The sequence below is a fragment of the Mchenga conophoros genome, linkage group LG6 (assembly GCF_057382185.1).
Source record: "Mchenga conophoros isolate Kocher_MC1m ecotype Shallow Benthic linkage group LG6, M_conophoros_male_GT1.1, whole genome shotgun sequence".
NCBI classification, from domain to species: Eukaryota; Metazoa; Chordata; class Actinopteri; order Cichliformes; family Cichlidae; genus Mchenga; species Mchenga conophoros.
In genome coordinates, this window is record NC_140531.1 from 4,225,792 (window position 1) to 4,248,491 (window position 22,700).

Sequence of the window (22,700 nt, forward strand, 5' to 3'; positions counted from 1 at the left end):
ACAAGAGGCATAGATATGAACATGGACACTACACAGATGGATGAGTGAAGAGCGAGCTAATATATACTAGGTAACGTGAAACACCGGGGAACTCAGCTAAAAAATCAGGAATAATGTTAATGGAGACATAAAACTCAATATGAAGCACACGAGATTATCTAAATAAAACTGAAACTAACACACACACTGAGAACCAGACTAAGACATGCGAACCCGAGAACCTGAGAGACAGAAGAGAAACAGGCAAGACAGGATAGAAAGAACAGAATGGAATTACAAAAGGAGACAACTCAAACTACAGAACCAAGAAGATGAACTTGAGTATAAACAGAAACTACAAACAGAGGATATAATAAATGCAAAGAAAGCCATCAAAATCTGCTCCTGAGAAATGTAACTGAGTGACGGAAGATAAATGAAAATGTTACCAAATCGTAAAACCATCAACAAACAGCCTCAAAAGTTCCTAAATAAATGTATTTTCAGTTGCAGCATATTGAGAGGTAAAACATATAATACTTCTTGTATTTGTATGGCTTTTTTACAAGCGATTCACGTAACTTCCTGCAGTGTTTTCTTATGATAGAATCCATTTCTAAAGCATGAATGCAGAAGTGCACATGTTTCTCTCGTGGACGGATCATGTGGGGCTTTTGTTGCACTAAAGAAGATATTGTGCTTATGTAAGTAGTTAATGCCAGAAATGATAAGGATCATGCCAGACAGTACATGTATGAACATATCACATACCTGGATTGCTAAAAACAAAACAGGTTTTTGGGCCAATGACCTGATGAGAATACAGACGTGTTATCATAGTGCTTCCGTTTTTGATTCACATCAGAACGAATGTGCAGCTCAGAGAAGGACTTCATGCACTGCGTTGGTTTAGTATCTGAAATAAAAATGTACTTTAGTTGAACAAATACAAAGTGTTTCTGCTATTACTGGATAAAAATCTGCTTGAATGTTCCCCAGTTTTTAACTATTTTTAATTTGATTTTAAGTTAGAGGGAGGGTCAGCAGACAGCTGGCATGTGAAGATAATCAGTTACCCCGGTAACCCCAGCTGAAGTTAATTGTCTTTCATGAACAGAAAGCCTGAATTTTCCCTCATCTCAGGGTTAAGTTGACAAATTCAGAGTTGTTAGCTAAACCTGCTTTCTGGAATAGGGCTCTGGTTTGCTCTTGTGTTTTGTGGTTTCACTCTCTCCGTGGTCTGGCTTGGGTTGGGCATGCATGGTTCTACTTCTGGATGGAGGCGTGGTCTCCCGCTCTTTGGTCATCCGCTTCATCACCTGGATTCTTCTTCTGCAATGTAAAGTAAGCTGTTCCACTCACCTCCCAATCCAGTATCACGGAGTAACATTGACAGCATTTCTGACAGACTTACCTGGACTAATTTACCTCTCCGCTCACGCAGTGAAATGCTGTCCAGTTACCTGCTTTGGCTCCATGCTGTGATCCTCTCTGTGCAAGCTATTCTTTCATGAAAAACAAAACCTGTGGCCCTCTTCAATTACCACCAATTACAAAAATGCAGTAAAAGCAATAAGTCTATTGGAATGATTTCAGTTTGTTTTAATGTTAAACATGGTAATGTACTGCAATCCACAGGAGAAAAGGATTAAAACAAAGACAGACATGTAAAGTTAAGATTGCATATTCATGAATATCACATTTACAATATGAATGAGCAGAAAATACAGTTAGATGTTATTTAAAAGTGACACACTACAGCTGAAAATGATCCTGGCAGGCTGAACAAGGAAGGTGCTGCTCCCAGACTTCCGCATTGTGGCGAAGGACACTCAAAGCTCTCAGAGTGCAAATATCAAAGCTCGGCTGGTAGCTTTCCTGTTGATGGTTTGGAGACGCACGGAGGTGCTGAGACTGTTCACTGTGGTGTTCATAGCTGTTACATGGTGAAAAATAGCATGAACACAAGCATTAATACCTTAAAGTCACTGATAATAGCTTTGCTTGTCTCAAAGGCTGACCGCTCAGGTGGAAATGTCCAGACTCCACGGTCTTGGACTACAGCTGGCCAGTTGAGACGGTGGTCTCATTTTGAGCAGATTTTAGCGTGTCCTTTCAATTCTTTGCACCCTACGTGTGGGGTGTGTACCTGGAGGCAATGGCCCCTTTCTCCACCATGTTTGGTTCTGGTTGGGGTGACACATTAGCTCCAGTCTCACGGAAAGCAAAAGAGCGACTATTGTCACCTGATGCTGTCCAAGAGGGTGGAATTGGAGTCTATTTTCAAGATGCAGGGGTTACTTGAGAAGTTGCATTATACAGAGAACTACCACAACAGTTACCTGACTAAGACTACATGCATGGAAGCATTAGAAAATACATGTAGCAGAAATTACTTATTTCTCAGTATAAAAGTTATATATTTCTGAAGTAGTTTAATCACCAACAGTGAAAACTGAACATGTTTCTTTTGCATTAATGAAATAAATCATCTGCAAAAGTAAATATCACATGTAAAATGTTGGCCTTTTAAAAACATATTTAGATACATAAACACTTTTAAACAGTATTAACAAAAATGCTATGTTCAAAAAGGCAGCTATATTTATTCCACTCTAAGCAAGATCATCTCCAAGTGGTTTATGTCAGACACACTGAACTCAAGAGCAGACTGTTTGATGTCTCTAAGAATCTAAAGATTTCAGGACCCTTCATGGGAGGCATGCCAGAAAAACATGTGCTTTCTAAAAAGAATATAAAAAGACAACAGACTGAAGCTGAATAAAGACAATGACCAGCTAGATAACTAAACCTAACCTTTCTGTATAAAAAGCTGTCTGAAGGGAATGCTGAAAAATAAGGGCTCATAATGCAAGAAACCTGACCATATAATGGCTCAAAAAGATTTCAGGGTTTCATCGAGGACTAATTCTATAGAAATACACAGAACTTTGAACTTTAAGATGTGGGGATTTGAAATAGTCTGCTAATTCAGGAATACTTTTGTCCCTCTTCCCGCTCCACCACAATCACCCACACATGCAGGGCCTTGGGGTAAAGGTGTGTCACCAGGGTGCAGGGGAGGCATCCCCCCCTCTGTCCCCTTCTGGCTGCCTGTGCCTCAATTTTATCCCAAAACATTCACATTACTCACACTCTCATTACACATACATATAGGATCTTGGGGGTGGGCACGCTACACGGAATCCAAAAGACCATCAGGGTGTACGTCTCACCCCTGGCGTCGTTGCCCACCCCTCAATTTTAAATACACGTAGACATTGAGGGCTAGCAGGAGGGGCTATGCGCTTACCTGCTGCTCTCTGGCAGGTAGCTCCATGCCCTCCTGGGTTTTAAATGCACCTTAGAACACACATGCATCAACACTACATATGAGCGGGTGGAGGGAGGTTTGGAGTCTTCACACACCCCGTGTGTGCGGCCTTGCTGGAGCGGGGGGGCTAGGAGGAGGAGTTGGCTGTCCGATTGGGGTCTGGAATGTGGGGCCTCCTTGCTGCTGCTGCGGAGTCGGGGCGGTCTGTTTCTCTTCACCCCAGGGAAAAGGGTAACACTACCTGGGTCTGGGTGCAGTTCCCCCTCCAGGGGCAAGGGTACCTAGACCCGGTTCGTAGAGTACGCTTGGGGAGTGTGATCGTGTGTACAGCGTCTCTTTATGTCTGTCTCCACGTTGGTTGAGTGTGGAGTAAGTGCATATGAGAGCATGAGGGTGGGAATGGATGTTTGTATCTGTGTGTGCCTGTATGTCTGTGTCTATATGTCAGGTTGGGTATCAGACGCCACCTCTCTGGGGACATCTCAGGCCCTCCAAGGTTTGGAGGCCTATCTCCCCCCACCACTCCCCCTGCCAGTGGCAGACGCCCTCAGACATCGGTGCGTTGGTGGGTCTTTGTGTCTGGGGATGGGCGTCCAGGTACACACCGGCTCACTCCTTGGTGGCTGCTTGTCGGGGCCTGGAGCCTGGGGCTCGCTCGGGCCACTTCAGAGGTGGGGTGCCCCCGGCCTCTCGGCCTGGGGCTCGGTCACTCAGGCACGGCTGGCTGCCGGCGGAGCTCACGGGCGCGTCACTGCAACTCCCCCTGGCTTCTGCTCCGCGGCTGCTGAGTGAGCCCTCATCTGGGACTCTCCTCAGCTCTTTCTGGGACAGTGGCGCAGCTGCCCCTCTGTTGGTCTTCCTTGGTCTCTTGTGTTCTGGGGGCCTCTGGATGTCTGGAGTTTTGATCTCCTCCATACCTGCTTCATGCCCTGGGGGACGGGGCTGTGGCCCCCCCACACCCTCTAGCAGATCATTACATGAAGGAACCTTTTAAAAAAACAAGCGCGTCCATGCTCACAGGTGTACACACGGGTGATCACACCCACAAACTACACCCTTTTTGGCTCCTACCTCAAAGCACACTGTTCTGTTGATCTTATGTGCTGCACAATAATGTTTAACATTTAGTATTTACTGTCATATTCCCATATATCATTGTGATGTTGTTTATTCTATTACTCTTGTTCTCTTCTGCTTGTTTTCTTTTTTCTTTCTCAGCAGGTGATCCAGGTGATCGATATTTGTATTTTTTGTCTGCTTATTTTGTTGTTTTTGTTTTTTCCCTTTATCCCCGTCCCTCTTCTCCGCTGTTTTTCTTTCCCTTTCTTTCTCCCCTTTCTTTTCCCCAGTCAAATCTGTCCCATATTCAGCAAGTGAAAATAAAATAAACAATAAAAGGTGAATCAAATAGACCATTCAGCAAGGCTGGGATGGTCTATTTGATAAAGTAAATCCATTGGGCATCTTTCTTCGCCTTTAGACAACAATTCTGATGGCAAAAGAGCCAAACGGGACAGGCAAAAAAAAAAAAAAAAAAGGAAATACTTTTGTCAAAAAAGAGTAAAATATTATCATTTTAATGAGCTATTGTCAGAAACAAATGAACATCTTCAAAATACCTCAAATATTTTTGTTTTGTTATGTTTTTCCTTTTCCTCCGATCTGAGGCCAACAGTGTAACTGATTTTTCAACCGAAGAATATTTGATCTTCTGATATTTGTGCTGAATCACTGTTCAATGTTTTTCCCATGTGTTTGTCAACTAGAACCTACCACTGGGATCGAATGTTTGCTCGTCCATTTGATATTTTTCCTATTTTTGTTGAAACTGAGAACATGTATGTTTTATATACAAGTGCTGTACAAAAAAGAATGATAAATAATGTAAGTATAACTATTTTGCAAATAATGACAGAAAAAAACACAGAAATGGTCTTTCATCTGTTTTTACATTTTAAGCTTTTATGCCTTCTTTTTTATCTTTTAGCTGTAACAAGGTAAATCACTGATGAAATACAGGAAAAATCCCTTGTAATCGCCACAGCAAAGATTCATATAAAACCAGCTTACCCACAGGCCTTGGAGTGGATAGTGTGTACTCTGCCCAGCTGTCCTGGATATAATCCATGCACATTCCTCCCCAAACGTGATCTTCTGTAGAGAAAAAGAAACAAAATTCTGTGTGAAAAACTTTTTGCTCTTACTCCTGACATTGCTACACTTCATTAATCATGATATCCAAAAATATAAAATAATAAAATTACATTTGATCACATAAAAGTTCATGAAATCAATAAGGTTACAGACTTTTCTAATACATTTTTGAAAGCTAACTATAGGGCCAGTTGTTATTTCTTTCTCCAGTGGGCTAGTAGAGTTTTGCTCCAGCAAGATAGAGAAATCAAATCCAAGCTATCTGCCGAGTACAGTGACTGCATTTGCTTCTACTTGGATTTCTGCATATATTTGGGATTTACTGTAAATGTAATACTTTTATGACAAGAATGATCTGATGTTAGCCAAATATATAGTTACTCCACTACTGCAGCAGGATAGATGTGAAAGGTTTTTTGAAGTCTTTCTCCTTTCAATTTTGAAACTTACATATATACACTTTTACACTGTTCAAAAAGAATTGCCTGACATTCTTTTGGGGGCCTTGTGCTCAATCCACGGCAGTGTGGAGACCAATTGGCATTTGACAATGAAGACAAAATCGGCAGATCCACCACTGGCATCCTGTGCTTTTCACAAATAAGCGCATGCTCACCCTACGCACTTTAAGACAGATGTAACAGGGTCTGGAGAAACTGTGGAAAACGTTGTGCTCCCTGTCACATGGTTCAGCATGACCGGTTTGGTGGTGGGAAGAAATCACCAGGACACCATCTGCCATCTTATTAGCTTGTCATACAAGCATGTCAGGGTCAGACAAACTACTGAGTGTTATTTATGTTGTTGCAATGAAATTTCTGCAAAATGATCCAGCCTGCCACATCAGAATTTCATTTTGAATTAAGGGGTTGTGTGTGAATTCAGCCCTTTGTAGGCTGATCATTTTAATTTCCATCAAACGATGCCATCCTGCCGTTCCTAACACAATGCGCAGTTCAGTATAGATATAAGCATGACTTTTTTTTAACAAGTTTTTTTATTTCTTTTATTTTGTAGCAGTATAATTTACATTTATTACTTATACCATAAGTAAATTTGAGGGCTATTTGTAACAAAGTATTTACACATTATGGCATTAATACTTTTACTTAAGCAAAAGGTCAGAGTGTTTTTTGAGAACTTTATCCAGATTTAGTTTGAGAGAGTGACCACTCACTTTGGTTTTAACATAGCTGGTGAGACAAGCTCTTTGGAGTTGTGAGACTCTCTGAACTCATGCAGCCTCACAGCGACACCGGATCCTGCCATCACTGTCCAAGTTAATGTCTGCAACGGATCCCAGTGAAGGTCAACAATGAATCCACTATCACAGTTCAAGTTTGAGAGTTTCCTGAAGAAAACACAGGAGACACAATAATCTCTGCTGAATAATGCATTTCTATATCATCAGTCAGCCTTTAAATCTGTGAACATGCCTAATGACAACCCTAAGAAATACAGTCATCTTTGAGCCTCTAAAGTAATATATGTGTGCAGTATTCTGGTGTCATGTGCTAATATATTTTGATGGGTAATGATTATTTTGACCACTTGAGGTTGCTAGTGAGAAGTTACTGTTTTAGTTATGTTCATAGTGTCGTATTTTTAGTATATATAAATATAGTATTTTACTAACTAATAATACTAATAATAATACTAATAACTATATTTTGTACAGCATATTTAATCCAAGTATAGTTGTAGGCAAAAGAAATGCAGTCAAAGCCTGCATATAAAAACAATCACATTAGTGAGTTTAAGCACAGAATAGGAAAAATATAATGAATTCATTTATTTAATAACTTTGGCTTTGAAATATGTTTCCTACATAAGAAAAGCCTTGTTAATTGAAAAAGCAGCGGAGGACGTGCAGCCTTACCTTAACATGAGAGAGTCATCACATCTATTCGTCCTATCAACCCGAGACCAGATACACTCGATTCTGCTCACTATTTCCTATCCTATGTTTCTCTTCTCTTCTCTGACAGAGAAACCCAACACTAAGTGCTCTGGCAACAAAGAAAGCTGATACTAGCAACTTTAATCTCTCTCTGCCTCTCTCACTCCCTCACTTGCTCACACACAGACACATGCATACACCTGTAGTTCCAATTTGACCTGCTAGTAATTTGCACAGAGAAATATGTGGGACATCTTATCTTGCATACACACATTCATTCATCCAGAACTTCAAATTCCTGTAAAACAATGTTTCTATCTTCAGTTCAGAGGTTCGATTTTTTTTTTACATTATGGCGACTGGGTTGGTTATCATAAAGAATATCAGATTCTGCTGTAGACACAGGCTGGGACCTCCCACAGTCCACTAAGCACTTCTACTCCAGTTGATTATTTGCTATAATGGCAGAACTTTTGTCTTCTGTTTGGTCCTTAGTCTCACTTTTTCTTTCATTCTTTCTTTTTTTTTCGGTTTGTTTTCTTTCTACTCAAATCAGTCATGGCAGAGCATCTGTTGGTTCCATGAAAATATCTTCTGGTCCTTCTTCTTATCTACAGTTTGACAACAGGCTATCACACTGTTTACCCTATAAAGCCTTTGAAAGGATGTTGCTGTAAGCTGGTGCTACATTAAAAGAACTGAGCTGAACTGACCTCAGTTTAATTAATATTAACATCTCCAAAACAGGAATAATACCTGGAGCGTACAAACACAGAAGTTGACACTTGTTCAGACGAAGAGAGTTCAACATACCTAGGGTATCTTTGTGTTATCTGGTTTCACTTATTCTAACTTACCCAAGTAATTGGTTGACATCATCTAACCAGTCACAGAGGCGTGTTTCACAGATCATATGACTTGTTTTCCACAAAAAATGATCCCAATGAGTGGCGCCTGCTGCAGAAATATTATCAAATGGTGATATAAATCTCTACAGATCACAAAAATGTACCAGTAAAATACAATATTGTTGTTAAAATGATGCTGATAAATGTTGCAGAAAATGTTTTAGTTATTCTGGCGATTTAGTGCACACAATAAATATTTTAATTCCAATTAATAGTTTTATCACCAAGTGCGTTCTCACTGCAGATTATTATTTGTAATGTGATGGCTGCAGTTCACACTGAATCCATTTAAACATTAAAGCTTACTATCACACAGCCTAATAAAGGAGATGCTTCAACTTGTCGCAGATCAAAAGTAAATCCTTTTTATTGGTCGAACAGGTATCCTTGCTGTGTATTCTGTGTTTGGAGGTCCTTCCAGGAATGTTGATGCTATTTTCTGAAGATTTATTTGGTCAGTAGGTGATAATTTCATACCTGCTGATCTTTAATCTGGATCTTAACCTGCTCTGTAGCAGGTTTCAAAAATATTTAAAATATGCTCACAAATATGCTAATACAATAACAATAACAATCTTCATCATAATCACAATCATAATAATGGCATCAAGTGCTGAGATCTAACAATAAAAAACAAAAAAAATCAACGTGTACAATGAATTTACATCTATTAATAAATCTCATTTTTGAACAATATCCTTAAACTACCTCATGGATGTTGTAGACCAGAGACTGAGACTGAATTGTTCTTTCAGACACCAATTGATTAATGCAAAGCACCAGCAACAGGAGCATCACTCCCACAGCCAGACTGGGACCGGATCCTTAAACAAAGCAGCCATTGAGTGGAAGGCTGGGGAGGAAAAGAGGGGGGGTTGCTATACATTTTCTTAAAACACAACAAAACAAAACAAACAAACAAACAACAAAACATTACCGAAAATACATATTTTGTGTTGGGCAAAACATACACTTAAATATACACACAAAGAAGACACTTATATCTGCTGTGAATCATAGGAAATGAATTATAACTGAACTGAAACTGGACAGATACAAACGCTTCACACACACACACACACACACACACACACACACACACACACACACACACACACACACACACACACACACACACAGCGAGAGAGAGAGGGAGAGAGAGAGGGGAGAGAGAGAACAAAAGCCAGGGATCAACAAAAGCCTAGGATGCCATGAGGAGACAGATGCTGCATTCACGTGTTCCTCGTAAAGTCTCTTTTACCACATACACATGTAGCCAACAAACAAACGTGGAAAGTCGAGTGTCTCTTTCAAGTGCAAAAACAAAAATTGAAACACCTGGGTTTTCACAAGATAAAAATAAAGGGTAAAGATGACATAAAGCAGAAAAAGTTAGAGTACTGAGAAGAATACACTACGAGTAATAGCTCAGTGGAAATCCACAAACGTTTTTGTAACCACAACGTAATCCCCATCATTCGAATAGGATTCAAATCATTTTAGCGCCTTTAGAGTTTATCCACGGTTTCATAACAAGGGTCCAGCAAAGAGATTCAATCACACCAAGAATGGCCCCTTTTTAGCCAATAGATGCCACTTACAACTTTAAGAAAACGTTTCATTTTCCGTTTTCTTATGAGTTTAATTCTATAATTGGTTACTAAATGGATAGTGAGACTCCATTTGTTGATAAATACTTTAAAATGTAAGTTTAGGACTTGAGTAAAAGCTTGTTTCTACCTGCATTTTAATATATATAAACTATAAGGCAGGTGGAATGTGGAAAAATATTGCATAAAAGCAGCATTTTGAGCTTTTAAATGAATCTGAACACATATACTTATAAAGTACAGGAAGAAATTATTTGATGCCAAATAAATAATTACCTTTGAACCTCACATGTAATTTTTCTGCAGCTATTTGAATTAAGTAAATAAGCCAAGCTCCTGAAATATAATCTATGTTTTAAATTGCGTTTTGGTCCCCCACTTAAACAACATGTCATAAGCAGTGTTGTCTGATTCAAGTTAAGTAATGTGGCTGCGACTAAATGGCGAGGATAAAGTACCCCAAATTATTTGATTAGCTGCGACTTTTTTGTCACCGTTTTTAGAAAGATCACATTTCCGACAGCCCTTGAAGCCAGCAGGAGTCCTCCCAGTCAGATCTGGCTGAACGTGACGAGCCGACTCGGAGCCGAGCGAGGTTTCCTGGCGGAGCTGCGGAGTTGAGCGGGTTTGTCTGTCTGTCTGTCTGTTCGTGTGTCTATCCGCCGCCGCAGTCGCTGTCTGCCTGGGATATAAAAACAAAACAATACACCCCCGAAAACTCATCTTTACGGCTTCAACGGTCTGGAGACGGCATCCACGGCTATGGACCCATCGATGTCCTCCTGTTATCCACACTGAGCGACGTTACTCCGTCGGATGCTCCAGTGCCCAGAGGAGAGGAGGAGGAGGAGGGGGTATCCCTATCATTTTTCGACTGCCAGGTGAAATAATTATATGATATAATGTGTGTGGGGTGGACGCTTGGGTTGTTTGTGTGAAAAGGGTGATAAGGAGGGGGGAGTGGGAGTCGTTGTTTGTTGGGCACGGGCAGCGGGTTTGTCTCGAGCCTGGAGCGGAGGTTAGCACGCTAGCTAGCTGCAGTTAGCGGACTGCTGCTGCTTCGTCATTCGCCGGGCTGGGAAGGATGCGGCGCTGGGATGCTGCCGCTGCTGCAGCAGCAGGGAGGGGAGGGCCAGTAATGGTAACTGTACCGGCCGTCTGGCTTCGGCCCATCGTCCTTATGAACTACACCCCCAACCTCCCGTTTCCCCCCCTCCCACCTCTCTTCGTTGCGCCCCCCGCCTTCATAAACCACAGACTCTCGTTTCAGTTCAGGATGAACAAACAAAAATCGCAGATGATAGATACCGGAGTGGTTTCATCTGAGAAATAACACCACTTCCAACAGCTTGACTGCCGGACTGTCAGTTAGCCAGCTATGCTAGCCAGGCATTGAACTGGCTGACCGGCTAAGATTAGCACTAGCATCACCCCCCTCACCCTCCCCAGCTAGCATCCCTGGCTAACCCGCATCCTCCAGCCGAGCCATCACAGGCCAACCACACAACCACCTTCCCATCCTGCCGTCTCACACCAGCTATTTCATCGCCACTAACAGTTAGTAATCGGCATAAGAGCCGTTGCCAGACATTTATTCACGGCTCGCCCATTAAAATATAATGGAGCACGCCAAGCGGATGTTGTTATGTAACAGATAATGACACCACACGCCCTTGAAACAAAAGCTGTTGTTTCAGTATTTGTTTGTTTGTGTGTGTGATGCAGGGCACAATCATGAACAAGAAATCACAGACAGGGGAGGGGGGAGTGTTTGTCGCACCGAGGGCCGCAGCTCTGAGCCGGCTTCTGAAATATACAACCCCTGCTCCTGTCAGCCATTGTTTTTGTTGTCATTGGAGATCTCAGCATTTGTTTTCCAGCGCTGGATCTTCCCAATGGTGCTTGTGTGAGCCATGCATTGAAGCAACATGACCAGTCGGTCATCAGAACACAACCAGTACCATATGTTGTTTGAATGCTGAAATGTGAATGATTATTGTCAGTATAAGGCATGCGATTTTTACCCACAATGTGTTCGTTTTTTCATATGAAAGAGAAGCCACTGATGTGGGAATCAGGTTTTATTGTTAAATTACTTGTAAAATGATAGCAGAGGTGGACCTACTAGTCTCATCTCATGTTGTCTACTGGCATATAGGAAATTCAGTTACTTGTGAGACATTACAGTGACAAACCTTTATGAATCATCATCATCACTGCATCTGTAAAACTGATCAGGAAAACAATTATCTCTAAGGTCATTTGTCAGAGCATTCAGATAGCTCTGTTCAGAGGCAGTTCAGTGTGATCTTCATAAGGAACAGAATTGCATTACAGAACCATTTAAAGCTAATTGTAGTCCCTCTGTTTATAGTCACTGGGGTGATATAATTTAGCATATAGATATCCATTATCTTTCTGTGTTTAAAGTGGATAATTTGACAAATAAATTGATATAATAAGTTCTTACATTCTGCTAACCTGAATTGGATAAGTGGTTAAGAGCAATGGCTGGGTCTTATTAAGGCTTAAGCTGAGGGACAAGTTTTGGCTCCAAGGAGCTATATTACAGTTGCACACAGTTAGTTGCTCTAAACATGAGTTTATTTTTTTAATTGTATGATTTTTGCATTCATTTACAAAACATCATCATGGAAAATGTCTTTATATGCACCTGTGAAAGTAATTTCAGGTAATATGCTGAAATAGTTATTGTAATGAAGCAGTGTTAAACTATACACGTGTTCAACATTTTAACTTGCATACATCCATTATTTCACTTGATAGTGTTGGTTCTGTAAATGTAGTCTAAGTATCAGTGATGTAGAGATTGGGGCTCTGTAGGGGCCATCAGTTGCAGGACTCCTTGTTCTTTTTGCTTGATGCATCTGGCTGGATGTTTGAGCTTTGAGTTTGAGCTGCAGCATGAATTTGAGATGATCAGATGCCTTCTTGAGATCTTTACATGATGGAGAAGAATCTAAACACTTTAAATACCCAAACTTTTGCATAATAAAGTTATACTATTAAATGTCAAATATTTATCCCATACATGTTATCTCAGATCCTATGTTGCCTCTGAATGTGAGTCAAGGAGCTGATGCTGGTGGGTTTTTTTTTTCTTCATTGTGTTTTTGGTAGGGCTGCACAAACTGTTCAAAAATTCACAAGCACGCAGAAAAAAGTCCCAATAGCTGAAGCTGCTAAGGATTTTGAAGTTCCCTTTCTGATCCATGGGGAAAAGGACAACTTGTTTTAACCTCTCTTTTTAAAAATATGTTTAAATTTAGAATTGGGGGGAAAAAAAGAAAACTTCGGAAAATACTGCCGTGCATTTAGATATATAAACATCAATCAACAGGGCCAATATTTGCCAATAGAGATATTCAACTAAAACTATATATTGTAACTAGGGCTGTTCGATATAACGATATATATCGGTGACGATATAAAAACGTCTATCGTTTCATATTGCGCTATCGTTTGTTTCGTAGTGTGGCAAAATATAATGTTTACGGCAATATTTTTTCATCGTTTTGATGGTCACTGTAGTGGTTATATTAATTTGTTAAAGTTCTCTCTTTCTCTTATATTTAATATGACCACACTATGGACGGACAAGCGACTGTTTTTACGCGTTGTCGTTAGCAACCACCACGGTAAAACAATGGCGTGGCTCCACTGTCTGCTTGTTTGTTTTGCATATTAACCTTTCACAATAAAGCTCAAGATCCTGTTGAGACTTTTCAAAATAAACTAAATCCCGTGAGAGAGTATGCAGTGTTTACGGATGAGAAGCAAAAAAGAGGCGTTAGGTGCTAAAAAATAAACCTTAGACTCAAACGTTAGAACAGGCTTTTCCCCGCAGCACGCCATGTAATAAATACTCACAAAGAAAACGGCGGCTGTTACAACTTATGTCTAAAAATGTATAGCTTCATGCATCGGCTAAAAGTCATAACTCCAGGGACACGACGCCCAGCTGAAAACACTTCATGCAAGTCGAGCTGCCTGAGATTCACAGAATTTACAGAAAATTTTACACGTTTGTGATTTATATCGTTATCGGGATGATAGATGTCTTATATCGGGATATGAGATTTTGGTCATATCGCACAGCCCTAATTGTAACTAGGGCTGCTACGATTAGTCGACTAGTCACGGTTACGTTGACGAATAATTTAATAGTCTTAGCGACGTTTGAAGCTTTGTAAAATCCCAAAAGACGCAGGAAGAAGTAGTAGGATTTAAGAGTGTAATAACGGACTGAAACAGAAGATGGCAGCACTGCATGTACAATGATGCCAGCTGCCATTAAACCCCGAAGAAGAAGAAGCTGTGTCCCAGAATTCATAGCGCGGCCCTGCTCAGTTTCCAACAATGGCGGCAGGTAGTTAGTTTTAATATTACTCTTATTATTCTTTTTGGGTCACAAAATAAACGTTTAACATATTTTCAGGCGAGAATGTAGCTGTGTAAACCTCAAATATCTGCTCAGTTTATCAAGACACCACATATTTTCAAAAGCGCTCCGACATTTTCGATAGCTCCATAGCTAGCCAGGGTTCAAGGTTCACTAGAGCCGGTGAGAACACCGGACTCCCGGCAATCTTTTTCAAACCCACTGCCGTCTTTCGCGGCGGTGGGTATCATGTTTAACCTGAAAGGTATTATGTTAAACATGATATATAAGTCACTTAGATAACTTAAAAATGATATTGTTTGGCTTTTTTCTGTATTTTATTTGTTCCTGAGTAAATCGGTTTGGCTGAGATTTAATTATAGTTTTTACACAGCTGAATAAACGTCAAGCAGACAGCTGATTATCAGAAGTGTGAGATGCTCGAGAATATACTCCGGTGTCCTGTTATATTTTAGATAGCAAGGAGCAGACGGCTGAGTTTATTAAACTTCACCAAAACAATCTGCAAATGTCATTAAAATTTAATAAACTATCATCTTGTCTTTATTTTTAGTTAGCACAGACCTTAAACACTTAAAGCTGTAAGCTAATGATAGTTATATAAGAGCAGATGCATGCTGGTGCAATAAGCTGTACGTTTTACGTCCAATGGATGCAAGATCTGATTAGTCGACTAATCGCAAAAATAATAGGTGACTAGTCGACTATCAGAATAATCATTTGTGGCAGCCCTAATAGTAACAAAAAGAACTGACAGTTACACATCCATGGATCTGTTGCTGCTCAGTGTTATTTCTAAAAGTCTCAGAAAATCTACCAGAACTACTGACTAAAATGTTTAGCTAAAATCTTCCACAGGTGTTAAGTTGGTTTGAAATCGGGTGGATTAAGTAACTGTACTTATAGCTGTCCACATTTCATTTTGATTCAAAATCATATTTAGATGGCGGCCTGCATGTAACATTTTTAGGGAAGACTAGCAAGTTGTCCTTTATGGAAGCTGTGTCAGTAGGATTGAGGAGATCCTCAAACTATTCCTTCAATTGCCCAACTAAATTCTCAGTTGAAGCCAGCAGGACCATTTCCTCACTGTATAAAGTACCATGAGAGCATGGTACTGGTTCAACAATTCTGTTGAACCATTATACAACTTAGGAGGGCCTAAGTTGTATAATGGTTCAACAGAATTGTTTGGAGGCCAATCAAATGTTTTGCTCCATGGCCTTATACTTCCGGCGCCCCCCGTGTGCGGCAGCCTGTTACAGCAGCTCTGCTCATTCTGAGTTTCTTTCTTTCTTATCTTTTTTCTCGTAATTTTTTTATAACTAACGTATTAGTAATTAGACTCTGCAACCATGTTCTACCGTTTTGTGCTAGCCCTGGTCGTTTTTTCAGTTTATTTCTACTTTTTTCACCCGTGTCTGGGGACCCAGAGCAGAGATCCTTTGTTTACAGTAAGGATCAGCTGTTAGCGCTGAGTCCTGCAGCGGTACTGCCGGCGGACAGACCCGATATTCCCAGCGAGCTGAGGAGGAAAAGACGGGGGTGTCGTGCTGGGAAGGAGCGCCGTCGCCCGAGAAGGAGACGTTATCGACCATCTCTTCCTTCTGTAATTATTGGAAACGTAAGATCTTTGCCCAATAAGATGGATGAGCTCATGTCGCTAACCTGGTCACAGAGGGAGTACCGGCAATGTAGCATCATGATGCTAACGGAGTCGTGGCTAACATCGCTAACTCCGGACACAAGCGTGACACTACCGGGATTCCAGCTGCTGCGAGCGGACAGGACCAGAGACAGCGGTAAGAGGAAAGGAGGGGGACTGGCAGTTTTTGTGAACGACAGATGGTGTAACCCTGGGCACATCACTGTAAAAGAGCAACTCTGCAGCAGAGACATTGAGCTGTTAGCCGTTAGCATGCGTCCGTACTACCTGCCCCGGGAGTTCTCGCATGTTATCGCGATAACAGCGTATGTCCCCCCCTCGGCCAACGCGGATGCAGCCTGTGACTCTCTCCACTCTGTGGTCAGCAGACTGCAAACACAATCACCGAGAGCCCTTCTCATAATATCAGGGGACTTCAATCATGCCTCACTGGACTCCACACTGCCCACCTTCACCCAGTATGTGACCTGCCCAACCAGAGTCAATAAAACACTGGACTTACTGTATGCCAATGCTGAAGAGGCATACAGTTCATCACCTCTCCCTCCCCTGGGCAGATCTGATCACAACCTGGTGCACCTTGTCCCTGTGTATGAGCCCTTAGTGCGCAGGGAGCCACCAGCCACCCGCACAGTACAGAGATGGTCAGAGGAGAGCGAGGAGGCTCTTAAGGATTGTTTTGAGTCGACTGTGTGGGAGGTGATTTGTGATGACCACGGTGAGGACATCGACAGCCTTACTACATGCATTACTGACTATATAAACTTCTGTGTGGATAACACTGTACCTACCAGGACTGTACGGTGTTTCTCCAACAACAAACCTTGGATTACCCCAGAAATTAAAACCGTCCTCAAGCAGAAGAGGAGGGCCTTCAAATCCAGAGACAAAGAGGAGTTGAAAAGGGTGCAGAGAGAGCTGAGGGGACTGATAAGGAATGGGAAGGACAGCTACAGGCAGAAGATGGAGAACCAGCTTCAGCAAAACAACGTTGGTGAAGTCTGGAGAGGCCTCAGAACCATCTCGGGCCACAAACAGCAGAACTCTCTGCCTGGGAGGGATGTGAGATGGGCAAATGAACTGAATCATTTCTTCAACAGATTTGACTCAGCCATGAGGCAGTCTGCAACATCGGCTGCAGACTCACCCACCCCCACTGCTGCTGTTCCACCTCAGACACTTCACACCTCCTCTATTCACCCTGCTCACTCCCCCCCACCCCCAACAACAGCATCCAATACACACTCAACACAAGGCTCCAGCCTGTCTCTCTCAACCACCCAGGTTAGGAGGGAACTGAGGAGGATTAATGGCAAGAAGGCAGCGGGTCCAGATGGCATCAGCTCGAGGGTCGTCAGGTCCTGCGCGGACCAACTGTGTGGGGTGATGGAGCACCTCTTCAACCTGAGCCTGAGGTTGGGAAGAGTCCCACAGCTCTGGAAAACCTCCTGTGTTGTACCAGTGCCAAAGACTTCACGCCCCAAGGACCTCAACAGCTACAGGCCGGTGGCTCTGACATCCCACCTGATGAAGACCCTGGAGCGGTTGGTCCTGGCTCAGCTTCGGCGCCTAATAAGCTCATCACTGGACCCACTTCAGTTTGCCTACCAGCCTGGCATTGGAGCGGATGATGCCGTCATTCACCTCCTACATCGTTCCCTCGCTCACCTGGAGACCGCTGGAAGCACTGTGAGAATCATGTTCTTTGATTTCTCCAGTGCCTTCAACACCATTCTTCCCTCGGTTCTAAAGGACAAGCTGGAGAACTCTGGAGTGGACCATCACCTCACTACCTGGATCCTGGACTACCTCACCGACCGACCACAGTATGTGAGGACTCAGGGCTGTGTGTCGGACAGGGTTGTCTGCAGTACGGGGGCCCCACAGGGAACGGTTCTGGCTCCGTTCCTCTTCACCATCTACACTGCAGACTTCTCCCACAATTCCACCCAGTGCTTCCTGCAGAAGTTCTCTGATGACGCTGCAATAGTCGGCCTCATCACTGATGGGGACGACAAGGAGTACAGAGGTCTGACCCAAGACTTTGTGGACTGGTGCCAGCTGAACTACCTCCAGATCAACGCCAGTAAAACCAAGGAACTGGTGGTAGACTTCCGCAGGCACAAGCATTCTCCACTGCAACCACTGAACATCCAAGGTATGGACATTGAGGCTGTGGACAGCTACAGGTACCTTGGTGTTCATCTGAACAATAGACTGGACTGGACTCATAACTCAGACGCCCTCTACAGGAAAGGGCAGAGCAGGCTGTACCTGCTGCGGAGACTCAGGTCGTTTGGAGTGGAGGGCCCACTCCTGAAGAAATTCTATGACTCTGTTGTGGCTTCTGCTATCTTTTATGGCGTGGTCTGCTGGGGCGGCAGCATCTCTGCTGGGGACAGGAAGAGACTGAACAGGGTGATCCGAAGGGCCAGCTCTGTTCTAGGATGCCCTCTGGACCCAGTGGAGGTAGTGAGTGACAGGAGAACGGCGGCTAAGATGTCATCCCTGATGGACAACATCTCCCACCCCATGCAGCAGACTGTGACAGCACTGAGCAGCTCCTTCAGTGGGAGACTGCGGCACCCACGGTGTGGGACGGAGAGATTTCGCAGGTCTTTCCTCCCCACTGCTGTCAGACTCCATAATAAAGACTTTAACTGATCAAGCACACACATCCATACATATGCAATAATACTAAGTGCAATAATCCTTTCTGTCATCGTTGTATTTTTACTCAGTTGTATATAGTATTTGTATTTGTATTCTATTTTTATCTTATTGTATATTTATTTTATTTTATTCTACTGTATATAGTATTTTATTTTATTCTATTCTGTACAGTTGTGTACTGTATTTATTCTTATTGTATTCTAATTTTTGCCTCATAACTTTTGCACTGTCCACTTCCTGCTGTGACAAAACAAATTTCCCACATGTGGGACTAATAAAGGTTATCTTATCTTATCTTATCTTATCTCACCAAACTTTTCCCACAGCTGAGTTTCTGCTTTTGTCACTGCCAGAGTTACAGTCCACTTTGCCTTTTGGTACTTGCCAGGTATCTCAGGAAATATACGATCTAACAAAGTCCTATGGGACGTCTTCTTTAATTGAACAGTTCTTTTCACATTTGGTGTCTGCTATCTACTTAGGAGGTTGCCACGATGACAGGCATCAGCTACCTCGCAGCCACAGCTCTGTACAGACACCTCAACAATGGAGGTGTGGAATGCAGTCCATTAAGAGTCAACCAAACTTGCTCATGGTTCTTCCCCAGCTGAAAGCTGTTGTTCCATGTCTCAACATCTAGTTTCAAAAGGCAGAAATCAGACTGTTAGGGCCTTCACCTAAAGCTGCACCCTGACTTGCATAGCACTGGACCTGCTCTTTGTCACTGTGCATAATTTTTTATGAACAGAATAATTTGGTGAAGCCAAGTGGCAGAAGGTCTTCACTTTGGTGGCCTCAAAATCTTATCATTGCTTTTTGGAGTAGTTTAAGTAACTTGGTGTCTTGTTCATAGGTGAGGGAAGTGTTTGATTGATGAATGGATTGGTACTGCTTCTGCAGTAATGGAGACACTCATTGTGGAAAACTGAGAGCTGAGCATTAAAGCAAAGCTGTCAATTTACCAGTTGGTCTGCATCCCCATCCTCAGCTGTGGTGGCAAGCTTTGGGTAGTGACCAAAAGAATGAGATTGAGGATATAGACAGCTGAAAGTTTCCTCCAAAGCGTGGCTGGGCTCTTCCTTAAGCCCTTTTTCCATTGCTACCTACTTGAATTGGCACAAAGCAACTCGAGGCGGCACAACTTGTTTTCCATTACAATCGAGTACCATTTAATGTGCATGGGGTTGTTATAGCAACATGGCTGAACATCCCGTGTCGTCATTTGTATGTGACATGAACAAAGGTGGATGTCAAGGCGATGTTATACCTGCTGCTCGGTCTGTGGCTTTTTGTCAGGCTCAGCACCACGGTGTTGTTTCTGTGTGGGCATTTCCCTTGTTGCCAGGTACCAGGTTCTGTCATCTGATGGAAAACCCTAAAAACCGTGTCGAGCTGTACCGAGCTGACCCGAGTATGTACTAATGGAAAAGGGCTATTAGAGATGGGGAGAGGAATTCGGTTAATTAAGGTCTCAGAATAGAGATGCTACTCCTCCACATCGAAAGGAACCAGTCATCTGACTAGGGTGCCTCCTTGGTGCCTCTTAGGTAATGTATTCCAGACATGCCCCACGAGAAGACCCCCTGGCTGATTTGGAAACCTCCGGAAGAACTGGAGTAGGCGGCTGGGGTAAGGCAGGTCTGGGCGTCTCTGCTTGGACTGGTGCCCCTGCAACCCAGCTGCAGACGAATTGCAGTGGATGGATGGACTATTTAATCCCCAGAGAGAAATAGTCTCTTTAGCCGCAGCTAGCTGGATCTGATTTATTTTGACATGATATGCAAACTCCCAACTCCTTTTCTAGTTAAACTGGAAAAACTATTTCACTGTATTTAAATTTTATATAGAAACAGTTTTATCCAATTGTTTAGCTGTTCTATGAAATAATGTAACAGCTGTTGGTGTATTGTACATTTTCACACTCAAGACTAACAATTTATCTTGGGAAATCAATGAATTAAAGTAAATAGTAGCCGCTGCCTTTTTGTTGTTGTTACCTTGATAAGTTAAGACATAAGTTAAGTCATAAGTTTGACACAATGCAGATTGTTCTAGAAACAGAAACATATGTCCCATTGTTCTCAATTAACTTGTCATATTTACTGTAAGTCTTATTTACATAAACAAGCAACATTCTCACAACTGTGAAGTCCTACCTAAGAACAGAGAAGTCTGTTGGTATAGTCAGAGAAGGTTATGAGGGGTAGGATGGAAAAATGTGAGGATGGATGAAAAAGGTGAGAGAAGAGAAATAGAAATAGGAAAAAGAATCAAAGTAGGGGCTGGTGAAGAAGAAGGGGGCGACAGGAGTTGAAAAAGTGAGGCAAAAGAATTAAAATGAATGATGGAGGAAAGCAGGAGTGAGAACTGGGGAGGGAGGGAAGGAAGGAAACGGGTGAGACTGGGAGGTCCTGGAATTCTGTGTGGAAGGAGGAAAAGTCAGCCAAGGGAGAGATGGATGGGGAAACTGAATGAAGGACCGGAGAAAGAGAAAAAACTAGTATACCTAGTCAAGAAATGATGAAGAGAGGGACAGAATGGGGAGGGGACAAGACAGGAAGAAAATGAGTTTGTGAGGAAGAGAAGGAACATGACAAGAAAGGACTAAAGGAAGTAAAAGAAAATGAGAATCATCAGGAAGTTGATAGCAGGTAAATGATAGATGTCTTGATGCATGCTCAATCATCCAGGCAAGCAAATCCTGAAAGGTTGATTCTGCTCATCTGGACGTAGCATTTTTCCCACTGAAAACGTTACGCCCAGATGAACAGAATCAACCTTAAATGGTAGTTGGCATAGAAAATGGGAGAGGAGAGAATGAGATACGTGAATTTCCTTCACTTAAAGGTGAGTGAAGAGAGACAAAGGAAAGAGAAGATGAAAAAATTACAGAGCTGGGAACCAGAGACATGAAAGAAATAGCAAATTGTCTGGCAAGGGATGTAACAAAGGAAACAAGGAAAAGGTTGGAAGGAGTTAAGGAGGCAGGAAGCGTGCTAAGGTTCTGAACAATGAGTGGTTGCCTGCTGTGTTTGCTGTGAGAAGGAAACTATCCACTGACCTGCTGTGGGTTTTTTTTCTTCTCAGTTTTCTCCTTTCTCTGTCGTTGTTTCCTTCCAGGCTGACTCACTACTGGACCGCCTGAAAACTGAAGAACTCTGAGAGAACAAGAGAGTGAAGGGAACACTGTAAAAGAGGGAGTGAGAAGAAAGGAAGGAAGGAGGGAGGGAAAGAGGGAGCAAGAAAAGTAAAGACGGTGAGGAACACTAGACGGGAAGAGAGGCAGCAGGAGAAAGTCAGGTTGGGTCAGAAGGGCAAGAGGAGGAAAGAGTAAGTGATAGTGGACAAGAGAAGTATAATTATTCATCTATTAGGCAGTGAGTGGAAGAATTTAAAGTCTGATGAGAATAAGTCAAGCGGTCAGACGGACAGCTGACTGAGCTTCAGACAAACCCACTGTCCTGCTAACCCTCCAACAACTGTCCCTTCACGGTCACCATACTGGGAGAGCTGGGAGAACTGGTCACGAGGAGAAGCCACCATGAGCGACCAGAACGTCGTCAAGGAAGGCTGGGTCCAGAAAAGAGGCAAGTTTTCCTTCTTTTTCTATTAGGAATTCTAAACTCTGGTCTTTAAAAACACATCTGGCAACCTTGTAGCTCTGAGCATTCCAAATAGAGCTGCAATGAATTGAATGGTGATTTGATAATGGATTCGATTTTCAAGCAAAAACGTAGTATTTATTTGTTATGCTTATCCTACATTGCAGTAAATTGAAGAAATAATTGGCAGGTTAATCAATGCTAAATTGTAGACCTAGTGAAGAATCAGACCTGCAGTGTAACCAGAGCCTGATGTGTTATTCCTCTGTTGTGTCCCACAGAGTTACACTGCTGTCCAAAGTTGTCATTCCCATATACACTAAACTCTCGTCCCAAATACCTGTTAGAGCACCAAATGTGGATTAATCTTAAAAATAGAACTGGAAGGTTTATTAATTTTTTGCAGACAAAGTCATGGTGTGAATGTGTTTGAGTTTTCAGCACAAAAGTT

The 22,700-nt window shown here is 42.4% G+C and overlaps 1 protein-coding gene and 1 long non-coding RNA gene across 2 annotated transcripts in view; one reads left to right on the forward strand and one right to left on the reverse strand.

Moving 5' to 3' along the window:
• Window positions 1-1,702: 1,702 nt before the first annotated feature.
• Window positions 1,703-7,443, reverse strand: LOC146571885 (uncharacterized). The gene is made up of 4 exons (XR_014892884.1): window positions 7,347-7,443; window positions 6,645-6,818; window positions 5,384-5,467; window positions 1,703-1,915 (listed from the first exon to the last, which is right to left on the reverse strand). It is a non-coding gene; the product is annotated as an uncharacterized LOC146571885 (long non-coding RNA).
• A 2,986-nt stretch (window positions 7,444-10,429) lies between these two features.
• akt3b (v-akt murine thymoma viral oncogene homolog 3b) overlaps window positions 10,430-22,700 on the forward strand; it is a 37,012-nt gene continuing 24,741 nt past the window's right edge. The window contains exons 1-2 of the mRNA XM_085275891.1: window positions 10,430-10,766; window positions 21,768-22,234. Of these exons, the coding sequence (XP_085132017.1) occupies window positions 22,189-22,234 (46 nt within the window). The 5' untranslated portion in view covers window positions 10,430-10,766; window positions 21,768-22,188. The remainder of the gene's footprint in view (window positions 10,767-21,767; window positions 22,235-22,700) is intronic.